The 24103-nt window shown below is 41.9% G+C and overlaps 1 protein-coding gene across 5 annotated transcripts in view; it reads right to left on the bottom strand.

Moving 5' to 3' along the window:
- LOC121289040 (elongation of very long chain fatty acids protein 4-like) overlaps positions 1–21841 on the bottom strand; it is a 52979-nt gene extending 31138 nt beyond the window's left edge. For 2 of the 5 annotated variants that reach the window (XM_041207967.1, XM_041207970.1), the window contains exons 1-3: positions 19337–19464; positions 4299–4380; positions 1184–1371 (exon numbers count right to left, since the gene is read on the bottom strand). In XM_041207967.1, coding sequence (XP_041063901.1) covers positions 1184–1371; positions 4299–4380; positions 19337–19387 — 321 coding nt within the window. In that variant the 5' untranslated portion in view covers positions 19388–19464. Of the gene's footprint in view, positions 1–1183; positions 1372–4298; positions 4381–19336; positions 19465–20649; positions 20834–21720 lie in introns of those variants that run through there. The other 3 variants (XM_041207969.1, XM_041207968.1, XM_041207966.1) reach the window with 3 other exon arrangements.
- Positions 21842–24103: the final 2262 nt, after the last annotated feature.

Here is a 24103-nt window from a genome sequence, read left to right as displayed (position 1 = left end):
TTTCCCCATTTATTTATTTATTTCAATATCGCTTCAATCTCCCTGAGACAGCTCCTTGCCTCAGGGAGATTGAAGCACTCTTTCACGCACATGCTGTTTATTCACACAAGATAAAGAGATTTCAAGTGCTTGAAATTTCTGCTTTTGATACTTTAAAGCATCTGGATGGTTGACACTTTTATTGGTTGCAGTAAAACGCATTTTATGAACGAATGACTGTTTCTTAAAAACTTTTTTAAACATATTTGATTGTCACTAGAGGGTTAATTTGTCCTAAACTGAGTGTATGATGGTTGAATGTGAATGTAAGTGCCATAGCTTGGCATAAAGGTTATGAGGAGCCCATGGGATGTGGTGGAGGGGCTGAGCTTGGCATGGGTAAGACCTTTTGAACTTATCTTTCGAAAGGCTCCCTCATCCAGACTATGGTTCAAGACACCTCTGAGATGCTGTGAACCACAACTCTTTGAAAAGCTGACCCAATTCCATGATAATTGCAGAGGACTAGGGCACACCTATCCCCACTATGGAGGTGGCCAGGTCTGAGTACAGGCTCGCAACATGAACCAGCCCACATCCTTAATGAGCACTGGTGAAAATCAGAAAAGCCGGGAATGAGGACAGTAATCCCAGAATCAGGCCCCGGCTGCCATTTTCCTCCCTCCACAGAGTCTCCTGACTCAATGAAGATCCAGCCCTTTATCGCCGTTCCTTCACTGTCTCTGGGTTTAAATCCTGGAACTCTCTTGCTAACAGCTCTGTGGATGTACATGCACCAGATGGACTGCAGCAGTTTAAGAGGGCAGCTCCTCACCTTCTCAAGAGCAATTAGGGCAAAAAAAAAAGTGTTTGCCAGCAACGAGCACATCCCATGAACAAACAAATAAATAAAAAAAGTATTGTTATATGAGAGAAATTATTCACTTTTCACATCTATTCTTAGCAGCCTCTGCCCGATATCATTATTAGAGCAAGCTTTTGCTGTGAAAGCTCATTTTGCATAATCAGCAAGATAACTTTCAATCTACTACCTTAGGTAGGATGAAATCTACATCCCAAAGATGAAGAGCAGTGGGCCAGCCTACTGATTTACCCACATGGCAGTTTCATTTTTAGAAGAATTATACCTTTGGCATAAGAAAAAAGACTTTCAATTATAACAATTAGAAGGAAGCCCACATACCTCCCAAAAAATGTAAGCTGAAATGGCAACAAGGGCAAAATTGTAAACAAGTAGTACATATTTCAGGTTGAATGGCTCTCGGCTCAGCATGTATTTTGGTCCATATTTGCAGATTAGAAGATAGATTATGAAGGTAACAACAATGGGAATAGGCGAGTAAACCAGGAACCAGGGGTCAGTCCTCTTATCTGAAAAATGTTAAAAAGAGACAATTAAATATTAATTGAACTTGCAAATACACAAAATTTTACAACCTATTTCTTTTCCCCAACACATAGTACACACCATCTCACATTGAAAAATGGATCTGAAGTATAGGTGAACAATTCTGTGAATTATTTTTAAAACATATGAAACAGAGCACTGATTATAATGAAAGTTAACAAATGCTAACCACATTTCCCACCATGAATATGGAAGAGGTCAATACACATGGAGGATGAAAGAAGATTGCCAGTAAACACACATGCTACTAGGGGAATATCTTGGGTGTGGGCCATAGCAATAGGTCCCCTGTTGTGACACTGGGTTGTCACTCATGTACTAGCACAATTGGTATGAACAGTTTCTCTTCTGAACAAATGTAGTCTTTGTGCCACCACACAATCCCCATTGCCTCACCCTCCCACTACCTCCTTCACCCCCCACAGCCCTGCCCCTGCCAAATCAGAAACTGACCAAGATGCCAAGGATTGAGCCCAGACATATCCTGGTCTCAGCCAGATACAGCAGAAATGCACGGAAGGCCTGCAGAAATTCGTGAGTATATTATTGATGACAAGGAAAACTCTTTAGCACAACACTGCACTGAATAATAAAAAAAACTTATAAGTGTGTTAAAGTCAAAAAAAAGAGTGAAGGCCTTTAATGACACAAAACCATAGAGATTGTAGGGCAGGAAGCCATGAATTCCACTCATGTCAATCCATGTTCCAACAATGGAAGAAGAAGCATACTAAAGGGAGGACAAGGCAACCATGGCTGACAAGGGAAGTCAGGGACAGCATAAAAGCTAAAGAGAAAGCATACAATGCGGTGAAGAGCAGTGGGAAACCAGGGGATTGGAAAGCCTACAAAGACCAACAGAGGACAACTAAAAAAGAAATAAGGAGGGAGAGGATTAAATATGAGGGTAAACAGTAATATAAAAGAAGATTGCAAGAGTTTTTTTTAGATATATAAAGGGTAAGAGAGAGGCAAAAGTGTACATTGGGCCACTGGAAAATGACGCTGGAGAAGTCATAGTGGGGAACAAAGAAATGGCGGAGGAACTGAATAGGTACTTTGCATCAGTCTTCACGGTGGAAGACACGAGTAACATCCCCAAAGTTCAAGAGAATCAGGGGGCAGAGGTGAGTATGGTGGCCATTACCAAGGAAAAGGTGCTAGGAAAACTGAAAGGTCTGAAGGTGGTGAAATCACCTGGACCAGATGGATTACACCCCAGAGTTCTGAAGGAGATGGCTGAAGAGATAGTGGAGGCATTAGTGGTGATCTTTCAGGAATCACTGGAGTCAGGGAGGGTCCCAGAGGACTGGAAAATTGCTAATGTAACCGCCCTGTTTAAGAAGGGAGTGAGGCAAAAGACGGGAAATCACAGGCCGATTAGCCTGACCTCGGTCATTGGTCAGATTTTAGAGTCCATTATTAAGGATGAGATTTCAGAATACTTGGAAGTGCATGGTAAAATAGGGCAAAGTCAGCATGGTTTCATCAAGGGGAGGTCATGCCTGACAAATCTGTTAGAATTCTTTGAGGAGGTAACGAGTAGGTTAGACAAAGGAGAGCCAATGGATGTTATCTACTTGGACTTCCAGAAGGCCTTTGATAAGGTGCCGCACAGGTGGCTGCTCAGTAAGATAAGAGCCCATGGTGTTAGAGGCAAGGTACTAGCATGGATAGAAGATTGGCTGTCTGGCAGGAGGCAGAGAGTGGGGATAAGGGGGTCCTTCTCAGGATGGCAGCCAGTGACTAGCGGAGTTCCACAGGGGTCAGTGCTGGGGCCATAGCTTTTCACTTTGTACATTAATGATCTAGACGAAGGAACTGAGGACATCCTGGCTAAGTTTGCAGATGAAACAAAGATAGGTGGAGGGACAGGTAGTATTGAGAAGGTGGGGAGGCTGCAGAAGGATTTGGACAGGTTAGGAGAATGGACAAAGAAGTGGCAGATAAAATACAATGTGGGGAAGTGTGAGGTCATGCACTTTGGTAGGAAGAATAGAGGCATAGATTATTTTCTAAATGGGGAGAGAATTCAGAAATCTGGAGTGCAAAGGGACTTGGGAGTCCTAGTCCAGGATTCTCTTAAGGTTAACTTGCAGGTTGAGTCGGTAGTTAGAAAGGCAAATGTAATGTTGGCATTTATTTCAAGAGGACTAGAATATAAAAACAGGGATGTGCTGCTAAGGCTTTATAAGGCTCTGGTCAGACCACATTGAGAATATTGTGAGCAATTTTGGGCCCCGTATCTCAGGAAGGATGCTCTGGCTCTGGAAAGAGTCCAGAGGAGGTTCACAAGAACTATCCCAGGAATGAAAGGCTTAACATATGAGGAACGTTTGAGGACTCTGGATCTATACTCGATGGAGTTTAGAAGGATGAGAGGGGACCTGATTGAAACTTACAGAATACTGAAAGGCCTGGATAGAGTGGATGTGGGGAAGATGTTTCCATTAGTAGGAGAGACTAGGACCCGAGGGCACAGCCTCAGAGTAAAGGGAACAGAGATGAGGAGAAACTTCTTTAGCCAGAGAATGGTGAATCTATGGAATTCAATGCCACAGAAGGCTGTGGAGGCCAGCTCATTGAGTGTATTTAAGAACGAGATAGATAGGTTCTTGATTGTTAAGGGAATCAAAGGTTACTGGGAGAAGGCGGAAGAATGGGGTTGAGAAACTTATCAGCCATGATTGAATGGCAGAGCAAACTGCTCCTATGTCTTATGGTCTTAATTAGAAGAATGGAGAAATAACTGATGCCAAAGAAAACAGACACAAATTGTGACAAAAACAGCCAACTTTTAGCCTAATTTTTTGATCTACAAACCTTATTCTGTATCTGTCTAATGCAGTAATAAATTAGGTTTTTGTGAACACACTGCTGTTTTTCTTACCTCCATTTTCCACTGCCCAGTCATAAAAGTCTCTAATCTTTTCCCAGGTAGAAGCCATGGAGTTCACAATGCTATTTGAGTCCTGAAAAAGATTAACACATTACAATTAAGATGCCGTAATTGTTAATTGTTGGACTGCTTTCCTTTTTTTTTTAATAATGCTCTAGTTGAGAAAAAGTCTGTGGCAGGAATGATAAGCAACTGAACATACTTTTGTTGCAAAAATCACCCTATTCCTTTGACATGACTCTAGAAGTTGCACATGTATTGTTGGGCTCTTTTTCCTCTCTTCCCCATCCCCCCACCCCTACCCCATTGCAAACAAACTGCTTGGCCTATATTTCAACTTCTGCAGGACCCAAATGAAAAAGGCAACAGAGGAAAGCCTGTGTTTTACCACGCTGGTGGAATATCTATGGTACAGTGCATCAGCCACACCACCTGAGTAAGAAGTTCAGGTACTACATGAAGCACCAAGATACTGAAGATGGCCTTTAAATAATCACAATACTGTCAAAGGCTGAAACAGCTGTTGTGCAGTATGTCACTCAGCAGATACAACATGAAGCTGACCAACTCTATTTCCACACAAACCTGCTGCAATCTCTCAATTGTGGATAGATTGTGGATATTTGCACTAACTATATTCCACCTCCACCAACAGCCCATCCACAACTAGATGGATTAATTTCAATAATGGAAGAACCCAAACTCACCCGCCCACCCCCCCCGCCCCCCCTCATCTCCAGGCTTCTATTTATGATTCATATAAACTAGCATTTGCGAACTATACTGATGTCTTAGATTATAAATCATTTATTAGCAAACGTATTTGATCAATGAACATGAAGATCAGTTCGTGTGTCAAAAAACACAGATTTATTTTTAGAAAGAGAAATCTTTGGTATTACACCAAATACATCTAGTTGTGTGAAACCCTATAGTTAAACTGGAACTCCTTAAGAAGCCTGTAGTTTATATTAATATACGAACTAGGACCATTTGGCCCCTCAGGCTTGTTCCATAAACCTACAGAAACTTTTAATATACTATAGTCCATTTTAAACACATAGGAGTGGAATATAATATAAAACATTTTTATTACACAATAGCTAATTCAACAACCAGTAAAGTCAGTCACTACAACAAAAAGGGGCCACAATAGTTAATCCCACTAACGAAGCTCTTTCAAGTACCAGGCTAGTAACAGCAACACAGACAATGATGCTTTTATTTGACTTATTATGTAATTCTCTCAGGATAGACGTGTCTTACATTTGCAAAATCCGTACAGCTTTGAGTAGCACTGCACTTGGGACAACTGCAAATTGATGTTAAATCTCTCTTCAAGAGAAGACTTTTACCAGGCCTGTGCAAACTAGATTCAATCCTACTACAGGTACAGTAGTTCAGGTCCAGCTATCTGAAAACTGGCATTGTCCAAAAACCAGGCCTTTCTTTTTTTTTAAAAGCAGGCTATGCAAGAATTTTAAGTGCTCTTAAAATGAGTGAAAAAGCTTACAGGCTTGCCCAGGGAGTAGTCACACCAATACTGAGTAGCAGTATTGCTTCTCCTGCCCATGGTTTCCCCCGGTCCAAGTGGTTGGGGCAACCCTTGACCCCACAAGACCCAGCTCAGAAAAATTTGGGGAGCTGCACTTTTCTGCACAACTTCCATTGAGTATTACTCCAGTAACCCCAAAGTGACTACAGTTTTTAAATTGTGGCCTTACCAAAGCACTATTTAGCTTCAGTGTGGCTGCCTTAGACTTCGATTTTATCACTGTCAAACTTTATCTAATTTACAGGTTCTGTGAAATGCCTCAGGATCTTTATCTGGAAACCAGCAAGATCTGAAATCTGGCATGGACTCGGTCCCGAGGTGGCTGGTTTTGTACTTTTTAACCTGTACTTGACTTACTTATGGGTTAAATTTTAACATGTTTACTTCCAACTTCTCTGACCAAATAAGTGACAAAGTCACAAGATAATTAGGATCAATACAACAAGCAGTTTTGCTGAAAAAAAGAGATATGTCTAAGCTTTTTGTCCTGCACTCATCAGGACACCTGCAAGAATACCAATATAAGGGGGAAAACAACAGTTTATACTGTATGCTGATTTGTGGGAAAGTGGCTTTGCCATAAAGAATGCACCACTGATGGTAACTGACAGTTAACTGCCAAGCATTGTTTAAAATTTAAACCAGACAGCTTGACCCTGATTGGTCAAGGCATTGCCCTGAGGAATGAGTCACCGAAAGGCCGTCACTTATTTTGTTTAGCTAAAACAGGCACAATGTATGTATGTGTTCTTTCTGTCTGAAAAGAACAGAGCCCTGTATATTAATATATGTAGCTTCCAGTACACTCAAATGTGCCACATCAGCTCGATTGACAATCTTAAATTGGTTTTCACTGTAATTCTTAGCACATGGAGGATTTAGCAAATATTGCCCAATTATGGAATCACATCTAATGTTGGACACTGTGTTCTGAGTTTTGTAAGCATGGGTTGGTTGAGTATGGTCTGTACCCTGCCTGTTGTGAACAGCAGCAGGGACATGCTAAACAAAAACAGAATTACCTGGAAAAACTCAGCAGGTCCGGCAGCATCGGCAGAGAAGAACAAAATTGACGTTTCGAGTCCTCATGACCCTTCAACAGAACTGAGTAAAATTAGGAGACAGATGAATTATAAACTGGTTTAAGGTCCCGGGGGGAGGGGTGGGAAAGGAGGAGAAGTTGAGGGGGGGTGGGGGGGGGGGGGGGTTGTAGGGACAAGCAAGCAGTGCTAGGAGCAGATAATCAAAAGATGTCACAGACAAAAGAACAAAGAGGTGTTGAAGGTGGTGATATTATCTAAAAGAATGTGCTAATTAAGAATGGATGGCAGGACACACAAGGTACAGCTCTAGTGGGGGTGGGGTGAAATAAGACTAACAGGGCATAAAAAGTATAGATTTAAAAATAATGGAAATAGGTGGGAAAAGAAAAATCTATATAAATTATTGGAAAAAACAAAAGGGAGGGGGAAGAAACGGAAAGGGGGTGGGGATGGAGGAGGGAGTTCAAGATCTAAAGTTGTTGAATTCAATATTCAGTCCGGAAGGCTGTAAAGTGCCTAGTCGGAAGATGAGGTGCTATTCCTCCAGTTTGCGTTGAGCTTCACTGGAACAATGCAGCAAGCCAAGGACAAACATATGGGCAAGAGAGCAGGGTGGAGTGTTAAAATGGCGAGCGACAGGGAGGTTTGGGTCATTCTTGCGGACAGACCGCAGATGTTCTGCAAAGCGGTCGCCCAGTTTGCGTTTGGTCTCTCCAATGTAGAGGAGACTGCATTGGGAGCAACGAATGCAGTAGACTAAGTTGGGGGAAATGCAAGTGAAATGCTGCTTCACTTGAAAGGAGTGTTTGGGCCCTTGGACGGTGAGGAGGGAGGAAGGGGCAGGTGTTACATCTTTTGCATATGCATGGGGAGGTGCCGTAGGTGGGGGTTGAGGAGTAGGGGGTGATGGAGGAGTGGACCAGGGTGTCCCGGAGGGAATGATCCCTATGGAATGCGGGGTGGTGAAGGGGAGATGTGTTTGGTGGTGGCATCATGCTGGCGGTGGCGGAAATGGTGGAGGATGATCCTTTGAATGCGGAGGCTGGTGGGGTGATAAGTGAGGACAAGGGGGACCCGATCATGTTTCTGGGAGGGAGGAGAAGGCGTGAGGGCGGATGCACGGGAGATGGGCCAGACACGGTTGAAAGCCCTGTGAACGACCATGGGTGGAAAACCTCGGTTAAGGAAGAAGGAGGACATGTCAGAGGAACTGTTTTTGAAGGTAGCATCATCAGAACAGATGCGGAGGAGGCAAAGGAACTAAGAGAATGGGATGGAGTCCTTACAGGAAGTGGGGTGTGAGGAGCTGTAGTTAAGATAGCTGTGGGAGTTGGTAGGCTTGTAAAGGATATTGGTGGACAGTCTATCACCAGAAATTGAGACAGAAAGGTCAAGGAAGGGAAGGGAAATGTCAGAGATGGACCATGTGAAAATGATGAAGGGGTGGAGATTGGAAGCAAAATTAATAAATTTTTCCAGGTCCCGACGAGAGCATGAAGCAGCACCGAAGTAATCATCGATGTACCGTAGAAAGAGTTGTGGGAGTAGGCCGGAGTAGGACTGGAACAAGGAATGTTCCACATACTGCATAAAGAGACAGACATAGTTGGGGCCCATGTGGGTACCCATAGCCACACCTTTTATTTGGAGGAAGTGAGAGGAGTTAAAGGTGAAATTGTTCAGTGTGAGAACAAGTTCAGCCAGACAGAGGAGAGTAGTGGTGGATGGGGATTGTTCGAGCCTCTGTTCGAGGAAGAAGCTAAGGGCCCTCAGACCATCCTGGTGGGGGATGGAGGTGTAGAGGGATTGGACGTCCACGGTGAAGAGGCGGCGGTTGGGGCCAGGGAATTGGAAATTGTTGATGTGACGTAAGGTGTCAGAGGAATGACAGATGCAGTGGGAAGGGACTGGACAAGGGGAGAGAGAAGGGAGTCAAGATAACGAGAAATAAGTTCCGTGGGGCAGGAACAGGCTGACACGATCGGTCTGCCCGGACAGTCCTGTTTGTGGATTTTGGCTAGGAGGTAGAAGTGGGTCGTCCGAGGTTGAGCGACTGTCAGGTTGGAAGCTGTGGGAGGAAGATCTCCAGAGGAGATGAGGTCAGTGACAGTCTTGGAAACAATGGCTTGATGTTCAGTGGTGGGGTCATGGTCCAGGGAGAGGTAGGAGGAAATGTCTGCGAGTTGACGCTCAGGTAGAGGTCAGCGCCAGACAACAACAGCACCACCCATGTCAGCGGGTTTGATGACAATGTTAGAGTTGGACCTGAGAGAACGGAGTGCAGTAATTTCAGAGAGAGACAGATTAGAATGGGTGAGAGGAGCAGAGAAATTGAGATGACTAATGTCACGCTGACAGTTCTCAATGAAAAGATCAAGAGAAGGTAAGAATCCAGAGGGAGGGATCCAGGTGGAGGGAGAATATTGGAGGTGGGTAAAAAGATCCGTTGAACGGAGAGAGGACTCCTGCCCAAAGAAGTGAGCACAGAGACAAAGGCAGCGGAAGAAGAGTTCAGCATCATGCCGAGCCCGAAATTCATTGAGATGAGGGCGTAAGGGTATGAAACTAAGTCCTTTGCTGAGCACTGAACATTCAGCGTCTGAGAGGGGAAGGTCAGGGGGTATAGTGAATACACGGCCAGGGCTGGGATTGGAAGATGGGGTGGGAACAGAGGGACAGGCAGGGGTGGAGGGTCCTAGATGGGTGTTGGTGTCGATGAGTTGTTGGAGGGGGGGGCTCCATGTCCATGGCAGGGACATGCTATTTGATACGAACTGCCAGTCTTTGGGACATATGACCTAAATATCTAGCATCACACTGGCACTGAAATTCATATACATCGCTCATTTGTGTGACAGGCAGAACGTCTTTTTGGCTTGATGGCAAACAGCATCCTGTTGGTGGCGAATACTATTCGTGTTGCTACTGCATCGCAGCAGCATGAAACAGCTAGCTTCAGCTGTTGCTCAAATTTTTCCGATATCTTGCCCTTCCAGAGTAATCTGAGGTAGACTGGGCACTTTTCAGGGCTGAAAGTGACAGCCTTAGGCATGTTCATGAGTTTGCGTGATACATAGCGTGAAACGATTTGATCAGGGTAGCCATTATCCTGCAGGGTGCTTTTGACGTACCCTATTTCAGCATCAAGCTTGCATGCTGAGCAAATGGCCTAGTCCCTATTTACAAGGTGGAACTGTAAGAATCCCAATGCGCATCTTGACCAGTGAAGGTAGGCTTGTGGTACGTCGTGGTATAGAATCCCTTGGCAGATTTCCTTAACTAGTCAAGGAAGGGGAGTTAATTTGACTGCTTCATTTCATTGGTGAATTTGAGCGCAGGATGGAGCCCATTAAGACATATAAATGGAATACTGCTAAATAGGTTAGCAATGTCAAATGAGCACACGAACACAGCATTGCCATTGATGTGCAAGTCCTGTATAGCCTTCGCAAATATGAAGGAGTCCTTCACTGGGTATGTGGAAAAATTCCCTTACTTTTATACTCAAACACCTTTGCAATAATGGCATATTGCTATAGCCAGACATACATGCTTTTGTTCACTATACAAGAATGGAGATATTCCCATTCTTAAATTATGTCAACACATCATGCACATATTTAAAGTCTGTTTAAAAAAAAAATCAGCTTTATTCATATCCATTAAATAGAGGAATCAAGATGGGGGAGGTCACAAGAATGCAAGTTTTTGCACATTTTGGAATCTCAATGTGGGAGGCAAAGTCAAGGAATCGCCAGCTGCAGAATTTTACATAAAAAGGGAACTCTACCTTTATTGCTTCATGAAGTTTTTTTCATTATCTTCACCGCTGAAGATGGGCGGAGGTAATGTTTGCACCCATTTGGTAGATACATTTGTGAACAACATATCTCAAAAACTAATGGATAGATTGCAACGAAACTTGGTAGATAGGGTATGGCCCAAGGAAGAACTGATTAGTCTCTGGCAAAGATATAGATCCAGGAATCTCTTTGGCAAAGATGTGGATCCTGGAATTTGTTTTAGAGGCTCCATTAACATTGGGAGGTAGGGGTGAATCGACTTTTTAAAAAGTTGTTTTGTCTAGAATGTTGACGATTTTAAAATGTCATGGCAGAATCTGTCAAGTCTGTCAAAATGTAAGCAGAGTTTTCATAGCAGGTTTTTGGATATGGATTGAAGCTACCCTGGGTGGGATGGAAGCTCTTAATAAAAAATTTCCTTTTTTTTGGCTTTGTAGTTACAGAGCATCAACCAGGCAGAGAAACTCTCCAGGAAGAGCTGCATAAGTGAGGTAATGTTGAGTTGACACAATGTGGCGAGGTATGCGCTCTATCAAGTCACAATCGTCATATTAAAAAATGGAATGAAACACCACAAGGCTGTATAGTTAAAGGCTAAACATCACATGGAATACTTATGTAGAATGCACAACACAGAAACCGGTCATTCGCCCCAACTGTTCTATGGTGATGTTTGTGCTCCACATGAGCCTCCTCCTACCGCTTTTCATCTCGTCCTATCAGCATATTCTTCTATTCCTTTCTTTCTCACGTTTATCAAGCTTCCATTTAAATGCATCTATATAATTCACAATTATGTCCGGCCTTCAGCTGAAACTTTCAATTTCTGTTTATTTGGAAAAGGCCTTGGATACCAGAGATTGTCACTCCAAACCACAAGGTGCGAGAGCGGTAGAATGCTAATACACGTGCGATTCTTCATAAGAGGACATCTGGAGCTCAAGTCACCTCACTGTTGGTGGGTTGCTAAGCAGAAATCACATATATATCCAGGAGGACAGCAAGGATGGAACTGTACCACATGAGCACATATTGCAATAAGCAGAGATAGGGAGAAACCAGAGGAGGGGTGCTCTGTTCATCTCCTCAACCTAGGACAGTACTAAGAAATGAAGAATGGCATGATATGAAACAAAGGTGAAAGTACAAACAGCTGGATAACAAAGCACAACCAAACTAAAATTTAAAAAGGCATTCCTATCACCCAAGGAACCAAGTTAAAGTTCAAACAAATTATTCTCCTGGACTTCAGGCTGCAGGATAAAATGTGACATTTCTCCACAGTATATTCACGCTCACTAGAAGTTAGGTCAAGGCAGATTACATCCATTTTACTTGCAGTACGCACCAGGTAACAGCTGAACTAATCAACCACATGATACTGATATCTGTGCATCCCAACTCCTGCACATAAACTACATGCCCATCATACCATGCAAACCAATATTGGATATCAAGTTAAGTGATCTCCATGGCAGATATTAATCAAGCATCTCAATGAAAATTAGCACATTTTATTCAAACCATTTTCCGGAATAATCCTTCATTTTGCTCATACCCTCAGCTCACAAAAATAGAGAACTGACTATTTGGTAAACACCTCTGTAGAAATTCCTATCTAAAAAAGATACAAAGTAAACCAGCTCAATACAAACATTCATATAATCACTCTCTTTACCAGTATAAAAAGAAACAACAGATTAAGTTTGCCTGCCTCATGAACCAATCAATTGAAAAATGATTAGTTAACTGGCCCAACCCTTTGAAAAAGGCATATGAAAACAAGACTGTGCAGGTTGAGGCCAAAGAAGCCTATGCAAATATGGCACCTATGCATCAATGTTACAGGAAGCATATCAAACAAAATGCTGCACGTTATAAAACTGATCAATAGTTATTCATATTGAAAAGTGTTGAACAGCAGTTGGTAAAGGCTAAGTTATTTAAAATCTCAGAGGAAAACTTTAAACAACTGTCATAACCTATATTTTCCAATTGGTATGTTTGAGATGCAACTCTGAATTCAGAAATGAAACCACCAAGCCTCCAGAGGTTTTTATAATAAATTAACTTAAACATTTATTAATTTAACAAGGAATTAAACACATACACATCTACAAATTACTACCATAACAACTTCTAAACAAATCCCTAGATTAATCACCCCTAGGTAAATCTTCACCAAGGGGACAATAACCCACAGTCTTAAGCAGACACCAGGAAAAGCACATTTTATCTTATGAATTCAAAATGAGATCCCATGCAATTTGGTTCCTTTTTACCATTGTAGGTGTACAGGCAGCTTAGATCTTACATGCCCCTGACTCTCACATAAAACTCTTTTTTGTATATACCTAGCCTTCCCTTTTAATGCAAATTCTCATTGTATCAACAGGCTCTTTGAACTCCACCTCTTCTAACAATAAAGCCCCTTTCATAGTACCAATTTTATTAGTAATATAAACATATTGCTTGGTGTCTCCTAGCTAGGTGCAAAATTTCACCTCCAATCTTTGAATGGTTTATTCAACAAAATGCAAAGGTACCCTCTACCTTACTGTTTAACATCTCAAACTACTATACATCAAAGCACCCAGTCTAGCTGGCTTTAACCCAGTTAAGACACACACACACCCCCATAGACCCGACTACAAGTCCAATTTAGAATAATTTCCAATAACATTATATAAATAATATCTTCAGGATACGAAGAGAGCATCTCCATTGCACCTGATCCTTTTATCTCACTTCAAAATTTAAACCCTAATCCATTTAATCTGTAAGTAATGATTGAATGCATTATCGCCAGGCAGAAAAAGTAAAAATCAATTAAATATTCAGTTCAATTCAGATGGGAAGAGAGGAAGAAAGAAAGGGATACAAGTACACTAAGTGTCTGATTTTAAGTCCTTATTAAATAAAATTATTAAAACTCTACACGTCACTGTCAAGAAATGAAGTATTTGGGAGCCAAAATTTTCTCTCCTGTCGTGTGCACTGTTGATTTTGGCACAATAGCTTGAATCAGGTGTTTGCTTTGATGGATTGCAACCAGGTCACAACAACTTTTTCCAATCAGTAGTGCTGAATGCAACATTGTTAAGAAACTCAAATACTTACCTTCTTTAGTTTGTAGGTCAGGAACTCCAATTCCTGAAAAACTTCAGGCCTCCTGCACTTGCGCTAGCTGGGAAATGGCCACAAATGCACAGTTCAAGTTTTTTCATGCCTTCAGTCAGGGATCGGCCCTGTATTCCTGCGCAGGAGGAGGAAGCGGAACAGAGCGAAAATGCAGGCCAAATTACCTGATACAGAGTGCCATTTTCTTGTAGGTGCCCTAGGGAGCAGGACACGGGGGAGTAGAGGACAGGGAAAAGGTACGAAACCAAGGAGGGGGACAGGATGAGGTCCCAAAAAGTAGTCCCGGGTAAGGGATGAAGATAGGGGACAGGAATAGGTTCCGTTAAGTGAAATTAAAGAAAGGAGCAGAATATTACGCTCCAAATTCAAGAAAGAGCTGCAAGGAGCAGACTTTAAGCAAACTGGAAGTGAGAGGAGCTGTGAAGATTGAGAAGGCAGCCAAAGGCTGGTGACGCTGTGCTGTGGGCCGTTGGGGCAAAGGTACCCCTCTGGAGCAGCGGTGTTCTGCTTGGCACAGCCAAAGGTCTGAAATTGTGCTTAGAAGGTGAAGCTTGAGTGTACTCTGAGATCCAGAAAAAAAGAATCTTGTCAAGCGAGATTTAAATCCTGCGAGGTGGGTCGTTGTTGAAGACATTCAAGTGGGAGCAATTTTGAGAGAATTCCAAGGGAAGATCTTTAACTGGAGACTGGAAACCCTTGTGAGAAAGACACAGTTTCAGTGAGATTGGCTGGCTCATAATGCGACAAACGTCTGGGTAGGTTGTTGAGAAATCCATGGAATTGAGTTTGGTTGCATCTGTCATCTATTGTGTAGTGTGATGTGTCTAACCACAGCTTGCCTGTTAATTCACATATACCTTATACTTATCCTGTATATTAGAGAATATAAGATAGATAATGTAAATTGTTTTAACTTTCTGAACTGTATAGTAAAGTTTGTTTTTGTTTGTTCAAAACTTGTGGAATCTTGTGACTTTATTCACTTAAGTGTCTTGAATCTCAAACTTTATCTACTTTAAACAAAACGTTATTGGTCCCTAACCATATCTCTCACCACCCTGCCCTCCAACAATGTCCTGGGTTCTGGTCAAGGATCATATCTGTAAGCCAGAAATAAATATACAATGAAAATGTATTTTAAGGACATGGTTATAAAACCTTGCCTTAATTGAGGGCTGAGGGTCTCATTATAAAGAAGCCAGCATGGTACAACAACTGGTACAAAATCAGGCTCCTGCTAGAGCTGGAAATATAAGCACACTTGCTCCTCGCTATATTGGGGGCTGAGATGCACAGACCAATTTCTAGGCGAGCAAATCTTTGGCATGTTCAATAAATGGTAATTCTCACTGTCAGATTTTTTTTAAAAAATTGGTCATTTATGTTCTGCATCTGGAAAGCTTTGCACATCACCCTTCTGCCACAGGATATGAACCTCACGCTCGCCCAAAAATGGGCACTCCTGAATTTCTAGCTGCTGTTTCTATGCCTCACTTACTGTTAGACAGCAGAGTGTATGTCATGTGTATAACTCAGGGAAGTATTTAAAGCAGGTGAATACTTAAAAACAGCCGCCAAAAATGCCATTAAAACAATAAAATGATGTGAAGCACAAACTTTTGATCTTAAATAAAAGATGGGAAAAACAATACTGAGCTTTTAGTCATTTGTCCTAATATCTCCTCCTTTGGCTCAGTATCAATTGTTATCTGAATCTCCTGTGAAGTTCCTTGGGACATTTTCCTACTTTGAAGGCACAATAAATGCAAGTATTTGTTGTTGCAGTTGATAAGCTCAAAAGGGTACAATTCCCAATAAAACTTTTTTCAAAATCAATAAAGCAAAGTTTTCCTTTAGCAACCTCAGCTATCTAATAAGGAGGCAGCCCCATGAAAAGGCCTTAAATGGTTCACAATCTATAGACTATCAGCACCAAGACAGTTCCAATAAATGGCAATGAGGAGGAAGCATTCAAAACATGGAGAAGCAATTGAGAGGTCAAGTTATGCTAATTTTTTTGATCCTGGAAGTGAAGCAAAGCAGTTCCCATAAGGCACTAAGATAAAAGCAAAATACTGCGGATGCTGGAATTCTAGAACAAAAACAAAAATACCTGGGAAAAACTCAGCAGGTCGGACAGCATCTGCAGAGAAGGATACAGTTGACGTTTTGAGTCCGTATGACCTTTCATCAAAACTAAAAAATATAGAAATTAGACGAAATAGAAGCTGGTGGGGGTGGTGGGACAGGAGGCGCTCGATAGGGGGTCAGTGATAGGTGGAGGCCAGGAAGAGACTGCCAAAGATGTCATAGACAAAAGGACAAAGAGGTGTTGACGGTGGTGATATTATCTCAAGGGTGTGCTAATGGGGACATTAAAGGTAGCAAGCAGGACAAGCTAGTGGCAGATGGCCCTAGTGGAGGTGGGGTGGGGGGAAGGGATCAAAATGGGCTAAAAAGGTGGAGATGAAATAATAGATCGAAATAAATTTAAAAATAGATGGGAAAAGAAAAATAAAATTTGTAAAAAAAAAATTATAAATTATTGGAAAAAGGGGGATCGAAAGGGGGTGGGGATGGAGGAGAGAGTTCATGATCTGAAATTGTTGAACTCAATATTAAGTCTGGAAGACTCTAAAGTGCCTTGTCGGAAGGTGAGGTGCTGTTCCTCCAATTTGCAGTTCCAGTGAAGCTCAACACAAACGAGCTCCTCCTCCTCCGCCCCCCCACCCCCCCAAACCCCCACCCCCACCAGGTTATATTTCATCTTATTTCTATATTATTTAGTTCTGATGAAGGGTCATATAGACTCAAAACATCAACTGTATCCCTCTCTGCAGATGCTGTCAGACCTGCTGAGTTTTTCCAGGTATTTTTGTTTTTGTCCCATAAGGCACTATTGCTTTCAGATGAGAAAGAGTCAGAAAGTTTGCTTGGAGAAATCAAGAAAACTCCATTTTGTTCGAAAAGATTAGCCAGTGTTATGGCACATTGATCTAGTGGTAAGTGCTCAAGGTACAAGAAGTACTAATTAAAGCAGCTACCAAAAATGAGTTCCATAGCAGTTTGAATGAATCACAAATAATACAGAAAAATGGAAAATTAATTGCTAAAACATTTGAACTAATCATCTTTAAGGTAAAAGTCAACTATATACTGTAAATTTATACAAATGGGAGGAGGTAGAAGAAGCCAGACAATGCCCAACAAGCCAGAAACACGGATAATCATTGAAAACTTGAAAGCATTATGTGCACAGCACTGGTCTCCATACTGATATGTGGATGGCACGTAAAGGTCAACCATCTACATGCCGAAGTTGTATTATAGGTATATCTATCACCAAAAAGGAGTTGCAGTAGGAAATTGAAAGAAAAGATTTTGCATCTATATATTGCCTTTCACAGCAACAGGACATCTCAAAGCACTTTACAGCCAAAGCAGTTATGAAGTAGTCACTATTGTAATGTAGGAAAAATGGCAGCCAATTTACTCACAGCAAGGTCTCTCAAATAGCAAGATAATAATAACCAGATAATCTGGTTTTGTGATATTAAGGGATAAATATTGACCACGACAACAGGGATGACGCCCTTACTTTCCTTCAAAATAGTGCCATGGGATCTTTTATGGCCACCTGACAGGGCAGGAATGGTCTCAGTTTAATGCTGCATCTAAAAGACTAACCTAAATAAGGTCTGACTATAAAGTTTAGGCAACACCTTTATTTGAAAGGCATGTTCTCTACTCTGTACCACGAGTCACCATAATTCCCAAAACACTGTACTAATGATGCCACACAACCAACCAGGAATTTATTTGTTTCTGATGAGAAATCATTGAACTATATTATTTCTGAGCAATAGTACAATGTATGTTAAAACAAACAGCAGCAATGGAGAAGTTAATTGATTTGTGTTCTCTTCCTCTAAAAACAGTTTGAATGCACAATCATATAAAAATCACCCTGCCAACTGAAGAATTATCATCCTTTTTACATTCATTGTTGGTGAGAGTACATACAGGGATGATTTATTAAAGCCTTTTTCTGAATCAATTGTGTTAAATTTATATGCAGGAGTAACTATTTTCACAAGTCAATTAACTGATCCAAATCAGAAATTCTCCATTCACCAGATACAACACTAAAAAAAGGCTCAAATTTAAAAGGCTTTCCAAATGCACCTCAAGATTACTGTTACTGCTGACTTAAGAGTGTTAAGCAACCACAGGTATTAACTTATCTTCTATATTACCTGTAAAGTAAAAGTAGTCTCAAGATCGTTAAAAGTGGAGAAGCAAATGCAGAGCAACCATGGAAAAGTTAGGAAAATGATCAAAAGCAGGGTTGCTAGTGGGGTTTGAGACAGCTTTTAAAGGTAAGGAGGAGCAACAAGGCAGAGGGCAATTTTAGTCTCACTGTTCCAAAAAGGATATTCAATTATTGGAGAAGCTACAAAGAACAGTTGCACAGTTGATAGACCTTAAGGGAGCAACACAAGAGAAATTAAAGATTTACTTTTTTTCCCTATCTTAAAAGGCCTAGAAGGGATCATGATAGAATTGCTTAGAAATATAAAAGGTTTGCACAAATTGTATCCAAAGTAAGCACTTCTGGCAAATGGAAAAGTTCAGTACAAAGAACATATCTACAAATGAAAGACAATAAAATAAATAGGAAATGCTGGCAGAATGGTTTTTCAATTTAAAGTGATAAGTATGTGGAGCAGATTAGTGACACAGATGGTAAAACAAGAAAGCCTAATGGGTTTCACGAAGAAACTAGGGTAGGTTCATGTTAATAAATGGGATTCCACATTGCAAGAAATGCACCAAGGGAATACTATGGGTAGGTGGGCTAAAATGACTGGAAGTTGTCTTCTGAAAATGTTATGTCACCATTATTTTTTAACGGCGGTTACAGCTACATTTATCAATGTCAAATACCCTTTGACATTTATCTGTGTAGATACTAAATTTATGAAAGCAATTCAAAAGACACAGCACACTACAATGAAAGTTACTGAAATCCTATTAGCATTTTGTCTTTCTGCACATAGTTACAAATCATTCACCAATAAATAGTTATCCTGGCACACTTCCAAATCATCCTGTGTCAACCCAACCTTTGAGACTAGGCCTCTTTCATTTCACCACCCATGGCTTGCTTTTTTTATATAAATAAAATTATCAACTCAAGTTCCATTCCCAAAGCCGATCAGAAAGACATGTGCCTGTATAACATACAACATTCTACTTACTGAATAATCATCAAGACTTCTTTACTAGCTCTGGACAACCAAGGTTCATGACAATAGTAAGACAATAATACTCAAACTACTTTTCCACAAAAAAAATTGATTAAGCCCTGGACTATACATGCAGTTCCGGTGAGATATCAACATTCCAGCAGTACTTGGTCGAGTTCCTCATATACCCCGCACATGTTTTTGTATTAATATATTGTTAAGACATGCAAATACTTACTTTAATTTTAAATAGGCAATCAGAGGTCAGGAACTTGGGTCTTCTGCGCATGTGCCAGCTGGCAAGTGGCTGCACATGCAGAGTTAGTTTTTTTTCCACTCTTCAGGCTGGGAATAGGCCAAATGCACCTGCGCAGAAGAGGAGTGAAAAGGTAGTGAAACTGCAGGTCAGGTGACCTGAACCAGAGTGCCATTGTGCTGAGTGTGTCCCAGGGAGCAGAACACAAGAGGGGTGCAGGGAGAAGGTCCCAAACCAGGGAGTGGGCCATAGAGGCCCCAGAAGAAAGTCCCAGGTAGCGACAAAGACAGGGATTAGGAAGAGATCCTATAAGTATATTTAAGAGAAAGGAGCAGAGAAATAGGCTCCAAATTAAAGTCAGAGCTGCAGGGAGCAGACTTGAAGCAAAGCAGGAGATCCGAGAGGGCAGCCTAAGATTGTTGACTCCATGCTGTGGGTCGGAAGGGTAAAGGTAGCCTTTTGGAGCAGTGGTGTTCTGCTTGACACGGCCGAAGATCTGAAAGTGTACTTGGAAGGTGAAGCTTGAGTGTACTCAGATATCCACGGAAAAGGAGTCTCAGAAGACGAGATCAAAATCCTGGACGTGGATCCTTGTTGAAGCCATCTGAGTGGGAACAACATTTGGAGAGAATTCCAAGGTGAGTTTCTTCGAATGTGGATACTGGAAGCCTTTGTGAAAAGAGAGTTTGTGAGACTGGTTGGCTCCTGACAAGCACCTGTGTGGGTTGTTGAAAAATCAATGGAGCCTGCTTTGGTCACATCTGTCATTAACTTAGGAGTGTAGTGTGTCTGACAGCTCACCTGTTAATTCACATGTACTGCATACTTATTTTATCTTTCCTAATCTGCATGTGTCTGTAAAGATATGGCTGGGGTGAAGGAATAGTGAATATTGAATCATATTCTTTTGTTTGTATTGAGATCTTTCCAACCATTTTGTCTGGTGTAATATAGTTCATTTTTCTTGTTTAATAAATGTTTTATTGTGTTAAAAGTTTGTCAATAGACTCCTGTGAATTTGTTCAGTGAATTTTCTCCATGGTTTCAAAAAAATAAAAGTTAGGATCTATCAAGCGAGGTTTCACTCTGGGATCTGACTTGTCCAGTATTCACATCAGCTGCGATAGTAACAATAACCCAATAACCTAATGAGAAAATGACTATGCTTACAGAAGGAAATGAAAAGGATTACTTTAAATAAATAGTGCATCTTCCACTGCACTTTAAGAATACTTTTTAAACTGGTAGCTTGTCATCTTTATTCAGAATTGACAGGACTCTAGTGTTATCCTCACCCAGTGTTCATTGGTACAATTGCAGTTCCTCTGATCTGATTGGTAGATCTCACCTAACCGACCAGACTGTCATCCAACCAGAGGGTAGGACAAACTGAACTTCCAGGGTGCAGAGGCAGAAGAACAACCATCTGAATTATCTTCTCCATTTAGACTCTCCATGTTCCACTCTTCTGCTTTTGCTCTGAAACAAACTCATTGTCTTCAGGTTGAATACACAAAAACACAAAATGCTCTTTATATAGAAACCTATCTGCTAACCACCATCTTATCTCTGCTCTTTCTAGTTCCTCTTTAGATGAGCTAAGCTTTCTATTATAGCATCTGGAGAGCTGGATACTGTACAGATCTCCTCTGCATGAACTTGCTAGGCTTTTTAAGCCTTTTCTTTCCAACCTGCACGAATTTCTAATTTCCAAGCAGTACGTGGTTTTCCTTAGCAACCTATAGTGTTTTCAGAAGTTCTGAAGTAGCGAAAAGGCGTTACAGAAATGCGAGTTCTTCCTTTACTCTTAATTTGTCCCCCTAGACCGTTTAAACACGCGCGATAGTGCAGGGCCGAGCTGCAATGGAACCCGTGCAGGGCGAAGCCAGTTCCAGTCAACAGGAAACTACCCAAAATCTGTACCAGTGTAGGCCTGCATCGATCTCAGTGCAGTTAGTGCTTTGGCCGGGGGGGGCGGGGGGGTGGTGTACTTAATTGGAAATAAAAGCCGATTCCACTGATAACCCGGTTAAAGTTAGTTTCACTCGGAAAGTCTTAAGACAATCTGAAAAACGCACCCCCCCCCCCCAAAAAAAAGTTTTACTTATATTGCCCCAAATAAAAAAAAAGTGGATTGTAAAAAAAACAACTGAAAAACGTCTTTTGTTTTAGTTCCTGAAATCCTTGGGACCCCACAAATGTGCGTTCGTGCTGCCTTGAAGTACATCCTGTGCATAGCATTCAACAAGTGATGCAATCAATAACGGACAATGCCACGCCTCGATAAAGAACAAAAGGAGCTGACCAACAACACTGATAAGCTTGTGCACGGGAGGGAAGGCGAGGCCGGCCCACACCGCACTCACCTGGCCGCCGAACGCTGCGCGAGTCCCGCCAGGTGATGTCTCCTGAGGGAAGAGGGGAGCAGAAGCTGAGCAAAAAGCAGCAGCGCTATCCTCAGCGACACCGAGTGTGCGTCAACTTCCCCCTATGTGATGCGCATGTCTGAGACATCATCATCTCCCTCTTCAGATGCGAGGGCCATTCTGCACTCTAACTAGTTTTGCATTGTAGACGTTCTCTGAGGCTGAAAAGCGTTGATTTCTTTTTCACTTCTTCTTGTTTACGAATTGTGTTTTTTTTTTCATTTTCGAAAAAAGGTGCATAGAGAGTAAAATGTCAAATCCAGAAAATAGCATTTCACGTATGTTCGCACTCCCTCTCGAAACAAATCCAACGACACAAGAGGAACGAATTTTACTGGAAGTAGTCTATTTGTCCCCCTTCAACCAGATACTTAGTTGTAATGCAGGCAGCATCGGAACTTTGCTTTTAAATCATTGCACGTTAAAGAGTCATAGAGGTTTACAGCACAGAAAAAGGCCCTTCAGTCCATCGAGTCTGTGCCTGTCAAAGAAGCACCTACCTATTCTAATCCCATTTTCCAGCACCAGGCCCATAGCCTTGTACGCCATGGCATTGCAAGTGCACATCCAAATACTTCTTAATTGTTATGAGGGTTTCTGCCTCTACCACCCTTTCAGGCAGTGAGTTCCAGATTCCCACCACCCTCTAGGTGAAAAAATTCTTCCTCACATCCCTTCTAAACCTCCTGCCCCTTACCTTAAATCTATGCCCCCTGGTTATTGATCCCTCCACCAAGGGGAAAAGTTCCTTCCTGTCTACTCAATCTATACCCCTCATAATTTTATACACCTCAATCATGTCCCCCCTCAATCTCCTCTGCTCCAGGGAAAATAACCCCAGCCTATCCAATCTCTCCTCATAACTAAAACTCTCCAGCCCAGGCAACATCTTGGTAAATCTCCTCTGCACTTTCTGTAGTGCAATCACGTCCTTCCTATAATGTGGATTCCAGAACTGCATGAGAAGGAAGTTAATTGTGTAAAATGATATGCCTGAATCCAACTCACCCAAATCCAGTTCACCCATTGGTTCCTAGTTTGGTAACACCTGAATTTTAAAATTCTTATCCTAGTTTTTAGATCCCTCCCTGTCCTCATCTTTCTTTAGCGCCTTAACCTCTTCTAGCCCTATAACTCCTCTCCAATTCTGGTCTCTTGTGCATCCTCAATGATATAACACAGATAGCCAGAATTTGAAGGATAGAACATTGGGGCCTATCCTTTATGCATGTATATGCCTTTACTTACAGAGACACACATTGCATGTCATACACCTCCAACAATCATGGTAGCAAGGGTGCACGAGGAGACAGGAGAGTACCTCTTTGTGAGATGGAGACCGAGTAAGTTCATGTGGGAATTTGATGCACGTGGGAAAGAGGTCCTTTAAGAAAGATTGCAACTCGTAAAGTGTGTTAAATATTAGATTTATCAATACAAGTAACATTTATCAATAGTTGTATTACTATTAAGTTAAGGCCAAGGAAAATTAATATAAGAAAACCAAAGTAAAATAAAGTTAATGTAAGTGAAGTAAAGACAGCTCAGTCGTGTGCAATGCATGTCCTGTAGTGTGTGGAAAGTTGTGGACGCTACCGGTGACCTGGGCAACCACATGTGCAGGAACTGTCACCAGCTGCAGGTTTCAGAACTTGAGCGGCAGCTGGAGTGACTGTGGCGCATCCATGAGGATTTGAGCTACGTGGATAGCATGTCCTGAGATGTCGTCACACCACATTTTAACAGCATGGAGGCAGAAAGGGAATAGATGACTGTCAAGCAGTCCCACAAAACCAGGCAGGTAGTGCAGGAGTCCTCTGAGGTCCCGCTCACTAATCAGTTTTCCGTTTTAGATACTGAGGGCATTGGTTCCTCAGAGGAGTGCAGTCAGGGCCACGTTTGTGGCACCAGAGGTGGCTCAGCTGTACAGGAGAAGAGGAAGAAGATGGGAAGAGCAGGAGTGATATGGGACTTTTTAGTTTGAGGAACAGACAGGCATTTCTGTAACCGTAGATGTGACTCCAGGATGGTATGGTGCCTCCCAGGTGCCAGGGTCAAGATGTCACAGAACGGCTGCAGGAGATTCTTCTGGGGAAGGAGGGTGAACAGCTGGAGGTTGTGGTCCACATCGGTACCAACAACTTAGGTAGGAAGGGGGTGAGGTCCTGAAAGTAGATTTCGGGGAGCTAGGAAGGAGATTGAAACATAGGACCTGTAAAGCAGTAATCTCAGGATTTCTTCCAGTCCCACATGCTAGTGAGCATGGATATAGGAGAATTGAACAATTAAACTTGTGGCTGGAGAACTGGGAGGGAGGGCATCA

This window comes from Carcharodon carcharias, chromosome 16, assembly GCF_017639515.1.
Source record: "Carcharodon carcharias isolate sCarCar2 chromosome 16, sCarCar2.pri, whole genome shotgun sequence".
Lineage (NCBI taxonomy): Eukaryota > Metazoa > Chordata > Chondrichthyes > Lamniformes > Lamnidae > Carcharodon > Carcharodon carcharias.
Note: the sequence above shows the minus strand (reverse complement) of the source record. Positions and strands in the feature narration are given on the sequence as shown.